At 49.5% G+C, this 11,644-nt stretch overlaps 1 protein-coding gene across 4 annotated transcripts; it reads left to right on the top strand.

Moving 5' to 3' along the window:
* The first annotated feature begins 4,919 nt into the window (after positions 1–4,919).
* Positions 4,920–11,567, top strand: SIGLEC10 (sialic acid binding Ig like lectin 10). Of its 4 annotated transcripts, none has more exons than XM_063092218.1 (10): positions 4,920–4,964; positions 5,019–5,388; positions 5,520–5,804; positions 6,114–6,161; positions 6,317–6,580; positions 6,869–6,916; positions 7,048–7,305; positions 7,980–8,073; positions 8,160–8,271; positions 11,276–11,567. In XM_063092218.1, exons 1-10 carry the CDS (start codon positions 4,920–4,922, stop codon positions 11,528–11,530), a joined length of 1,779 nt encoding a protein of 592 aa, XP_062948288.1. In that variant the 3' UTR covers positions 11,531–11,567. The 4 variants fall into 4 exon arrangements, with proteins under 4 accessions (XP_062948288.1, XP_062948287.1, XP_062948290.1 ...); XM_063092217.1 differs by adding an exon at positions 7,384–7,668 and having other exon boundaries at positions 4,920–5,388; XM_063092220.1 differs by lacking the exon at positions 6,317–6,580 and having other exon boundaries at positions 5,019–5,385; positions 5,691–5,804.
* The last annotated feature ends 77 nt before the right edge of the window (positions 11,568–11,644 follow it).

Below are 11,644 nucleotides of genomic sequence, written 5' to 3'. Positions count from 1 at the left end.
GAGCTGCACTTCTACAGAATCACTAACAGCACAGCCCCCGGGGCCTGGGGCTCCGAACGGATCAGTCTGCGCTCGCAGGGTTCAGCACCCCCTCAGGTCAGCGTCCTGAACTGCGGCATCGTCCTCAGTGGGTGGAACCTGGGATGAGGGTATATTCTGAGTCTAGAAGACATAAAGATGTTGGTTAGAAGATGTCCAACATACTCCCATCCCTGACAAAGCTCCTTGACAGCCCTCGGGGTCTCAGCGACAGCCAGACCTGAACTCTCCATTCATCACCAGGACCATTTCCCTCACTCGTCCTTCCTCATGACTCCAGTCCTCAGGATGCACCCTGCACCCCTCCCAGAAATGGATTCTGAACTACCCATCTAATAACCTCCCTACCTCTCTCTCCCTCTCCTGCACTTTCCCCACCCATCCCCATCTCACTTCCTTTCAATATCAACCTTTTCCCTCAGTGCAGCCCTGAGGTCTGGAACCCGGTCTTGACCTTTTCTGAGTTCCTCGGTGTGAAATTAAGGACAGGAAAAGCAGCGCTCAACACCTGTTGAAAGGAAGAAGGGGATGGGAATCTAGGAGAGTTGGCTTTTGAAAGAATAAGTTCAGGGAAACTGAACATTCACAGGCAGAGACGACAGACATGAGGCTCACCAAAGAAGAATTTCTTGGCCTCTAGTGTCTTGTCTGACCAAGGGTGGGAGGGACAGCTTGGACGAGAGGCAACCACAAAGTAACAGGGGGCGGGAGAAGCTCTGGTCACTTTGAAGAGGGTGGAAAGTTCTGTCGAGGCTAGAGAAACCCCAGAAAATTCAGAAGATCATGGGGGTGGAGGAATGATGAAAGAAGGGAACTTGGCTTGTAAGCTCAGAAAAGACATTTCCAGAGAGATGGCCGTTGAGATGAAAATGGTGAGGAGGCACGAGCCGTTGACAGAGCATTCCTGGAAGAGAAAAGTACAGCCGTCATATCGTCATGTTCCTGAGGGGACAACAAATGTATATTTGAGAAACAGAGTGGAGGTCAGGGAAGTGGATGCAGAAGCAACGTGATGAGGGTCCGAGGTGAGGTCAACAGTGGCTACATCCTGTAAAGCCTTACAGGGTGTGGGGCGTAGTCTGGATTTTCTTCTACATAAAACGAGAGGTCATTGAAAGGTTTAGGTAAGAGAGGGACTTGTTCGGATTCATACTTGACAATGACTCTGGCTGCTGTGTCAAGAAGGGTCTACGGAGGGAGCAGGGAGAATTATCGTAGGGTATTGCTGTCATAAAGATGAGCGATGATGGTGGCTTGGATGTGGACAGTCATTCTCAATCAGGGCGTTTGCCATCCAGGGGACAGGTGGCCACAAAACAAAGTCTGGACAACTGGGATGGGAGAGGTGCTACTGGCAGCTCGTGAGTCAAGGCCAAGAATGCTGCTCACCTCCTGCAATGCACAAGACAGGCCTCTCCCCCCCAAATTATCTGGCTCAAAATACCAATAGTGCTGAGACCGAGAAATCCTGGACTAGGTTAATGGTAGTGAAGATGGGGATAACTGGATGGATTTTAAAGTATATACATATTAAGTTGAACTGATAGGTCGTATATGGTGATGAGGCAAAGGGAGAAATCAGAATGATGGAGGATGTGGGCAGATGTTGGTACCTTGTAGCACTGACACTTAGACACTGGAAAAGGAGGAATACCCAGTTCTGTCTGGAGCATCTTAAGTTTGGGTTGCCCATTATGTACTCCTGAGTAGATGTCAAACAGACAGGGAAGGGTCAGGGCTGAAATCTAATTTTACGAGTCATCAGCATGTTTCTCTGTTGTGGTGGTGGTGGTGGTGGTGATGTGTTTTCATGATGATTTAGTTTGTTTTTTTAAACTTTTTATTTAAAAGAAACTGTATATTCACAGGAGGTTGCAAAGAAATGTACAGGTAGGTCCCATGCACCTCCCCCCACCCTCCCCCAATGCTAGCATCTGACACAAGTATAGTGCAATGTGAAAGTCAAAGAATCCACATTGCTGGCCTGTGTTTTCAAAGAGTTGAAATAGGACATACAGTAAAGAGTGCATTTTAACATCGAGAGTTCAGGGACAGATAAGGAAGAGTGTCTAGAAAGGTAGGAGGAAAGCCAGGGAAGCTAGATGTCCCCTGTATACAACATGCAGTAGGATCCAGCAGGTGCCTTCCCATAGAATGTGTGGATGGTGCCCACAGATGGGTACAAGATGACAGCTCTGGGTGTCCCAGAAGCCAAACTGTGAAGTGCTTCAAGAAAAAACAATGAGGATTGACTTTGCCTAATGCTGCTGAGAGGGAGGCATCCAAGTGACTTGAGAATAGAAATTGTCTATGGATTTCAGCAATTTGGAGGTCTTTGGTGATCTTGACAAGAACTGTCTGAGTGAAATTTGATGTGGTAGGAATGGAAGCAAGATTGGACTAGAATGAAGAGTAAATAAAGGACAGGTCCTTGTAGAAATATTCCTGTGAAGAGAAGAGAGAACTCTCAAGGATGCAGGGAAAGAGGAGGAGGAGCTGATGGTTTCTTGGCAGCTGCTTTCAGAAGGGGGAAGTGTTGGTGCACAGATGGGTCACTGAAGGTACCTGTACCATATTCTGTCCACCTCTTCTTTCAAGCCCAGCTCTGCTCCAGGTTGCCTGTGCACATAGGACCTGCCAGACCCCAAGCTGCCCTCACCTGGTACTGGAGACCATGGACTACTCACACTCACACCTTGGGGATCAGATCTGAGGATCAAAGGGAGATCTAATCCCCATGGAGGCCGTACTCTCAGGTGGCGGGTGTGAGACCTCTGGGACAGCCTGGAGGGCCCAGGGGATGGGATTGGCAACTTCCAGCCACAGTGTGGCAGAGGGTCATCTCTCCCTTCTCCAGCACATGGGGCAGCATGGAAGAGTGGTGTGCAGAAAGCAACAGGAGGACTGGACATTGCCACTCTCTTGGATCCTGCCCAGCTAGTCCCATAGCTGTACAGAAATGACAAAGGCAGATGTAGGAGTGGACCTGGGCTTCAGGGTCCTCAATCATCAGCTCCTCTGAGACAAGCCCCCCCAGGACCCACCTATCCTTCCCTACCTGACAAATCTCCCCATGGGAGGCTTTCTCTGTGTGCTCCGTGGAGTGGAGGCTGTGATGTCCCTCAACATGACAGCTCCCCTGGGAGAAGGGAACCTGGTTTTTGCCAGAGAGTGCCCAGGTTGAGTCATGAGGATGCAGGGATCACAGTGAAGGACAAAGTAGATGTTATGGGCTATACTGTGTCTCCCCCAAAACTTATAAGTTGAAGTTTCAAACTCCAGCACCTACAAATGTGACTATATTTGGACGTAGGGTCTTTAAAAAGGTAATTCAGTTAAAACAAGGTCATTAGGGTGGACCTTAATCCATATGACTGGTGTCCTTATAAGAAGAGATGAGGACATAGACATGCTTAGAGGGAAGACCACGTGAAGACACAGGGAACAGAGGACGTCCATTTATAGGCAAGGAGAGAGGCCTGAGAAAAAATCAACCCTGCCAACACTTTGGTTTTGGACTTCCAGCCCCAAAACTGTAAGGAAATAAATTTCATTGTTTCAGCCACTCAGTCTGTGATGTAATGTCACAGCAGCTCCAGCAGCCTAAGACAGTGGGTGGGAGAACAAGGGCAGGGCAGGGGCAGGGACAGCGAGAAGTCACCTCCTCCAGGAGGCCTCTCCTGACTTCCCCCCACCAGGAAGTACTAGGCACTCACTTCCCTACGTCCTGTCATGAATGTCTGTCCCAGCATCTGGGACCTTTATGAGCACCTCAGTGCTCTTCTGTTTCTAAGAATCTTCATTTACCAAATGGGGTTTCTTGAGATCAGACACATGTTGGATTGACCCCTGTGTCCCCATGTGAAGCTCAGAGCCTAGAGCACGAGGTGTGTGGAGGTTTGACTGGATGAGCCATGTGTCTCTATAGGACCAAAACAGAGTCATTTGAGGAAGGGCTGGGTGAGGGGTAACATCTTACAAGTCTTACCCACTCATTCTTCAACTCCCCACCCCCCTTCCTGTGTGTTTTATGTTGCCTGAAGCTCCCACCATCAGCTTTAGCTTTGGGCATGGGTGTTCAAATCATAACAGGTGTTACAAGTAAGCGTCACCCAAGTGTATGACAGAGGAGCAAGGGGAGACTGGGAAGTGGACTCAGTCCTGGCAGGGCAGGTGGATGCACTGGGGGATGAAGGGCCAGTGTCCTCACCAAGGATCATGAAGAGGTGGGACTGAGAAACAGCAAAAAGAAAAAGCACGATGCCAGGTTAAATTTGAATTTCAGATGAACGGAAAAAAAAAAATTAATCTGTGTGTAAGTATGTCCCATGGAATATTAGGAACATGTTTGTACTAAAAGAAAAAAGATTATTCACTGTTTATATGAAAGTCCACTTTAACCAGGTGCCCTGCATTTTATCTGGCAAGACCAGACCCCTCCAGACACCCTCCCACCTGGTCACGCACCCCCACTGGGGGGCCCCATAAGAGGAGCTCACTCAAGACTTTCACTTCTGCCTCCTCAATGACTGGGGCCCAGATGAGAGGGTCCACTGCCCCTCACGCACCCACAGCCAGGCCCCATGGCCAGACACAGGCCTTCCTCTCCTCTCTCACACAGGAGGCTCAGGACAGAGCAGCTCAGCAAGCCCAAGGACAGGCAGGCTTCCCGGGAATGACTGACAGGACAAGTGGGCGAGGTGGGTAGGGATTAGAGAGAAAAAGAGAGGGAGCCTGTGGCCCCAGAACCAGAAGCTCATTTCATGCGTCAGTCCCCAGAGCTCGGCTTCCGCCCCCGGCTTCCCCTTCTGCCCCAGCCCTGAGCACAGCTGGGGAATGAGCCTGTCTCAAGGCAGGTCCAAGTGCCTCCTGATGCCAAGATGCTGCTCCCGCTGCTGCTGTCCTTGCTGTGGGGCGGTGAGTGGGCTGAGGGCGAGAAGAGATCTAGGTTGGGGCTAAGGGACACCAAATGGTGGCAGGCTCAGGATCCAGCATTCCAGCTGGAAGTGCCAGAGTTGGTGACAGTGCAGGAGGGTCTGTGTGTCCTTGTGCCCTGCACTGTCACCTACCCCAAAATTGAGTGGGACGACTCTACCTCAGCTTATGGCTACTGGTTCAGAAAAGGGACCAAAAAGACCACTGCTGATCCAGTAGCCACAAACGAACCAAATACAAAGGTGCAAATGAGCACCCAGGACCGATTCCAGCTTGTTGGGAATCCCCACAACTACAGCTGCTCCTTAGTCATTCGAGATGCACGGAAGGAGGATATGGCAGCGTACTACTTTCGGGTGGAGAGAGGACCCTACGTGAAATATAATTTCAACTCATTCTTTCTGAATGTGACAGGTATGGAATGTGGAGGAACCCTCTGCCTATCACACTGGGGAGGGACCTCCAGGGACGGGCCACAGGGCTGGGCAGAGAGGGCCCTCAGGGCACCCTCTGGAGTACGAGGGTAGTCCCTCTCTCTGTCCCAGCCCTGACTCAGAGGCCAGATGTCTACCTCCCTGAGACCCTGGAGCCCGAGCAGCCAGTGACAGTCATCTGTGTGTTTAACTGGGCCTATGAGGGGTGTCCAGCAGCGACTTTCTCCTGGAAGGGGGCTGTCCTCTCCTCCCAAGAAACCAAACCGACAACCTCCTACTTCTCTGTGCTCAGCATCACACCAAGCCCCCAGGACCATGACACCAACCTCACCTGCCAAGTGGACTTCTCCAGAAAGGGTGTGAGCACACACAGGACCGTCCAACTTAGCATAGCCTGTGAGTGTGTCATGGGACTCTGGGGTGTGCAAAGAAGCCTGATGGACAGGGAGGTTGCGGAGCCCAGCCTGGGCACTTAGTGGCTTCGTGCTCAAGAACGTCCAAGGAGAAGAAGCCATGGTGTCCCGGGATTCTGACTCAGCCCTGGGAGGTGAATGGGAATGGCACCTGGTCCTCTATCCACACGAGTGCACTTTGGTGCTGGTTTGTCACTTGTCTTCCCTGGGAGAGTCACATTTTCTTTTCCCTGAGGGTATTCTTTCTGGTTGTGGACAGCAAACCCAAAGCTAGCTCACAATCTTGTTGCAGATGCTCCCAAAGACCTTGTTCTCAGCGTATCCCGTGACAACACATCAGGTACTGAGGGCCTATGGGGTGGGGCTGGGCCAGTCCTCTTTGGGGGATGAAAAGACTTCTGTGGGTGAGAGAGATGAGCTCCTGTCTGCAGCCTTTCTTCTCTCTCTCTCTCTCTCTCTCTCTCTCTCTCTCTCTCTCTCTCTCTCTCCCCCCAGCCCTGCAGCTCCAGGAAAATGTCCTATCACTGGAAGCCCAGAAAGGCCAGTTCCTGCGGCTCCTCTGTGCTGCTGATGGCCAGCCCCCTGCCATGCTGAGCTGGGTCCTGGACGACAGAGTCCTGTCTCGGTCCAGCCCCTCAGGCCCCAGAACCTTGGAGCTGGAGCTGCCCGGGGTGAAGGCTGGGGACTCAGGGCGCTACACCTGCCGAGCAGAGAACAGGCTTGGCTTCCAGCGCCGCAGCCTGGACCTCTCTGTGCAGTGTGAGTGTGACCAGCAGGGCCTGGTGTGCAGGAGGGGAGACAGGTGAGGGGGGCAGGGGCCGGGGTCAGGGTCCCAGAGCTCCAAGGGGGCCTGGAACCCCAGGCCTAGGCAACCAGTCTTTCTTACCTGTCAAGATCCTTGGGCAGTTTGTGTCTAAGACTCAGTGGGAGTTTTAGTGCACCTTCCTACCCCACCCAATCCACCATCTCAATCTCTATGAAAGTTTCCCTTTGCCCAAAGGAAAGCCACTGGGCCGGTCTACAGCCTGTACCCTGCCTCCATTTCAGATCTTCCAGAAAATCTGAAAGTGATGGTTTCCCAAGCAAATAGGACAGGTAAGAAAGGAAACACAGGAACCAGGGCCTCTTAGTGCCAAACTGGGTGCCCAGGTGTCTGGAGTGTCGGCATGCAAGGAGGGTCCCTGTGTCCTCAGCCGCACATCGATTTTGCCTCTTCCCTTCCCTAGTCCTGGCAAACCTCAGTAATGGCACATCCCTCCCAGTCCTGGAGGGCCAGAGCCTACGCCTGGTCTGTGTCACCTGCAGCAATCCCCCAGCCAGGCTGAGCTGGGCCTGGAGGAGGCAGACCCTGAGCCCCACCCAGCCCTCAGACCCTGGGGTCCTGGAGCTGCCTCGGATACAAATGGAGCATGAAGGAGAATTCACCTGCCAGGCCCAGAACCCGCTGGGCTCCCAACACATCTCTCTCAGCCTCTCTGTGCACTGTGAGTGGGGACCCCTGAGGGCAGGACAGCTGGGTCCTGGGAATGGGGGCACCTGCTGATGGTTCTTTCTCCCCAAAGACCCCCCACAGCTGCTGGGCCCCTCCTGCTCCTGGGAAGCTGAGGGTCTACACTGCGGCTGCTCCTCCCGAGCCCAGCCGGCCCCCTCCCTGCGCTGGTGGCTTGGGGAGGGGCTGCTGGAGGGGAACAGCAGCAACTCCTCCTTCACGGTCACCTCCAGCTCAGCTGGGCCCTGGGCCAACAGCTCCTTGAGCCTCCACGGGGGGTTCAGCTCTGGCCTCAGGCTCAGCTGCGAGGCCGAGAACATCCATGGAACCCATAGCATCATAGTCCTGCTGCTGCCAGGTCAGGGGGACACCTGAATGCAGAGGTTCTGTTGTAGAGGAGGGGGCTGGGTGGAGCAGGGTTAGGGTTCTGTGGTTAGAGAAGGAGCAGGTGGGGTATGGAGGCCTTTGGCCTCTGGTTGTAGAGAGTAATGCAAATGGGAAGGACTGATGCCTGGGCCTGGGGTGTGGCAGGGCTTCCTAGAAGTAGCTGGGAAGGATTGCAGGCACACTGTCTATAATGGAGCTAGAAGCCTGAATGCATGGTGGTTAATGGGCTTCATGAGGCCCCACATTGACGGGAAATGTTCACCAGGCCCTATCCTTGTGCAGATAAGAAGGGATCCATTTCAACAGCTTTCTCCAAAGGAGTCTTTCTGGGAACTGGCATCACGACTCTCCTTTCCCTCTGCCTCATCCTGATCACGTGAGTTAGGAGGCAGAGCAGTGGGGTCTGGGGCCAGGGACAGAGAAGGTACAAGAGTGCACACCAAGTTGGGGTTCCTTCCTCAGTGTGAATACTCTACGGAAGAAATGGACCCAGGCAGAGACTTTGAGGCCCAGAGTTTCTCGAAGCAGCACAATCCTAGATTACATCAATGTGATCCCCAACACCGGTCCCCTGGTAAGTGGCCTCGCCACGCTGCCTTCTCTAAAGTGAACATCCCCTTTTCTGACTTCTGCACACACTCCTTCCCTGTCCCAACCCCACCCTTTGCCTTAGGACATCAAGGTGGAAAAAGCAGCAAGTATTGGATTTGACCGATGAGACCTTGGCCAAGTTACTCTGAGCTTTCATTTCTTACTTTGTTTCCTTTGAGAGTTGGTTTGAGGATTAGAACACATGCAGATTCTCAGTCCATAGCCACTTTCCATTATTACCGTCACCAAGGACATTACTAATTATAATTAACTACTTAATAATTATTAATATCATTGAGAGGCAGTGTGTCCTAGTGATTAAGCATAGGGGTCTGAAGTCAGCCTGCTTGGCTTCAAATCCTGCTTTTATCATTCTGTGTTCTTGAACAAGTCACTTAACTTCTCTGTGACTCAATTTCTTGAATTATAAAATGGAGATAATAGTAGTGCCTACCTCCTTGGATTATTCTAGGCAGCAAATACAGTCATATGTCATGTAACAATAGGGCTATGTTCTGAGAAATGCATCATTAGGCAATTTCATCATTGTGTATCATAAAAGGGAACAGCAATGAGTTTTCCTATTATCTATACTGGCTACTAGTTGCCTGTGTGTGGGTGCTCTAATTATGTTAGTAAGTCTCTCTGTGCCTCATTTGTTAAATGGAGATTAAAATAATACCAACCCCACAAAGCTATGAAAATTAAATTACAGGTAGGGATTTGCCTGGAACTCAACAAGCACTCTGTGAGAGTTAGCTAACTATTAAAGTATTATTTTGCTATGGGGGTGAGTGGTAGTCATTTAAACATGCAAGAATTCTAAAGTAGACAACAACCCTTTCACTTGGAGCCAGACCTAATGCATCAAATGTTTGGCTTTCTATCTTAAAGGTCAAGCTGCCTTTTGGAGGGTCACCCTTTGGGTAAGCTAGGCACTTTCCTCAACATATTTTGCAATAGGTTTGTTTACACCAGCATCACCACATGAGTAATGCATAGAGTTATGACATTATGACAGCTACGAAGTCACTAGGCAATAGGAATTTTTCAGCTCCATTATAATCTTAAGGGACTACCATCACATAAGTTGTCCACCATTGACTGAAATGTAGTTATGCAGTGCATGCCTGCATATTGTACTTACAAAACATTCAGAATAATATCTGGCCCCTAGTAAGTGTTCAGTAAATGTTACATATAATTAGGAGATAATATCTATATGCTGATGACTCCAAAATTTACGTCTCCCGGCAGTTTCCCCAAACTCCAGGCTCATATCCATTTGGATGGCATCTCAAACTTTGCTTGTCCAAAACCAGCTTAAGACTAACTCGACTGTTTATATTTCCCTTCCATCTCCACTTAGCAAACACCACCACATTGCCTAGCCAAGACTAAAGCCTTAGAATCATCCTTTCTTCTCTATCACCCCACAACCAATCCATCAGCAAATCCCCTTCAAAATACATCCAAAACTTCTCCCCCACTCTCCTCTCACCTCCATAGTCCATCCACTGTTACCCAGACACCACGGTCGCTTTCTGCATGCCCTCTCTGCTTCCATTCTTGCCCCCTCCAGTCTTTTTCTATGTACATGATATCCTTTTAAAAACCCAAGGAGGCACATCTATCCCATGGAATATTACTCAGCAGTCAAGAGGAGCAAGCTATGGATGGATCTGAGGGACAAAAAAATTGAGAAAAGCCAATCTCAAAAGGTCACATACTGCATAAGTCCATTTATAGCACATTCTCAAAATGACAAAATTATATAGATGGAGAACAGATTAGTGGTTGCCAGGGGTTAGGGATGGGAGAATGACAAGTGAGATTCTAAAGGGACAGCAAGTGAGAGATCTGTTTCTTGATTGCAATGGCAGTTACATGGATCTACCTGAATTGGTCTGCCAAGTATTATTAAACTGTCACAACAAAGTAACACAGACTACGTGGGTTTAAATGAAAGAAATTTATTTTCTGAAGGCTAGAAGTTCCAGGTCAAAGTGTGGGCAGGGTTGGTTTCTTCCGAGGCCTCTCTGCTTGGCCTGTAGTTGGCTGTCTTCTCCATATGTCTTCACGTAGTTTTCCCGCTATGCATAATCTCCTCTCTTATAGGCCACCAATCATATGGGACTTGATTACCTCTTTAAAGATCCTATCTCTAAATATAATCACATTCTTAGGTACTGGGGACTAGGACTTCAATGTATCAGTTTGGGTGGGAGGAGCCAATACAGCCCATAATAGGACCCAGGAGATAAAAGTGCATAGAACACATACACATGGTACCAATGTCAGCTTCCTGGTTTGAATACTGTACTATAGTTATATAAGATCTGACAACTGGGGAAAACTGGAGGAAGGGTCCGTGGGACCTCTGTGTACTATTTTTTATAACTTCCTGGGAATCTATAATAATTCCAAAATACAAAGTTAAAAGAAAAAAAATCAAAGCATCTCACTTTCCTGTTCAAACCTCCAATGACTTCTCATTATACTTAGAATAAATCCAAAGTCCTTACAGAGTTTCCAAGGCCTGACTCCCCTGCTGATTTCATTTCCCACCTCTCTTAATGGACTTACTCTTCTTTAGGCCCATGGGCTGTCTTGCTCTTCCTCAAACACACAATCCCAATCTCAGTTTAGAGTATTCCAATTTATTGCTTCTTTCCCCAGGGATAATTCTTCCCCAGATTTTGCATGGTTCCTTGCCTCATTTAATTCCTTCTCTCTGCTTAAATATAATCCCCTCAGAGAGGGCTTCCCTGGATACCCTATTTCAATAGTCACCCACCTCCCCTTCCACTGTTCACCTTACCCTGTTTTATTTTCTTCCTGACATTTATCACTTACTTTTTATATTTTGCTTGTTTATCGTTTTCTTCCTGCACTGTTTTACTTCCTGCTATAACCCCAGTTCCTAATCAGTGCCTGGCACACGGTAGGTGCTCAAATATTTGCTGAATGAATCGTTATTCCCGCAGGCTCGGAATAGGAGAGCCAAACCAAGCAGCCCTTCCCAGTCCCCTTCACCAGGCGTTCACCCCCCAGAACCAAAGAAGAACCAGAAGGAGCTACGTTTTGCTTCCCCGAGTGGCCCAAGACCTAAATCATCTACTCAAGACCCAGAATATGAAAACAGCCAAGAAGAGCTCCATTATGCTACGCTCAAGTTCCTAGACCTCAGACCCAGACTCGAGGATACCCAGGCAGATTATGAAGAAATCGAGTTCCACTGAGGGTCTCTTGGGCTTTAGGACTGGGACCTTGGCTAGAGAGAAAGGTAGAGCAATAAAGAGGTTGAAGGGAATATAATGCGAAGACTTATTTTTTTCAAATCCTCCAAGGATGGG

The sequence above is a fragment of the Cynocephalus volans genome, chromosome 3 (assembly GCF_027409185.1).
Source record: "Cynocephalus volans isolate mCynVol1 chromosome 3, mCynVol1.pri, whole genome shotgun sequence".
NCBI lineage: Eukaryota > Metazoa > Chordata > Mammalia > Dermoptera > Cynocephalidae > Cynocephalus > Cynocephalus volans.
Note: the sequence above shows the minus strand (reverse complement) of the source record. Positions and strands in the feature narration are given on the sequence as shown.

Bases quoted from the DNA above. Each gene is read 5' to 3' on its own strand.
- SIGLEC10 (XM_063092217.1), top strand. From the start codon at position 4,920: ATGCTGCTCCCGCTGCTGCTGTCCTTGCTGTGGGGCGGTGAGTGGGCT. The intron at 6,917-7,047 runs GTAAGAAAGGAA...TCCCTTCCCTAG, and splicing joins TTCCCAAGCAAATAGGACAG to TCCTGGCAAACCTCAGTAAT. The intron at 7,669-7,979 runs GTCAGGGGGACA...ATCCTTGTGCAG, and splicing joins CATAGTCCTGCTGCTGCCAG to ATAAGAAGGGATCCATTTCA.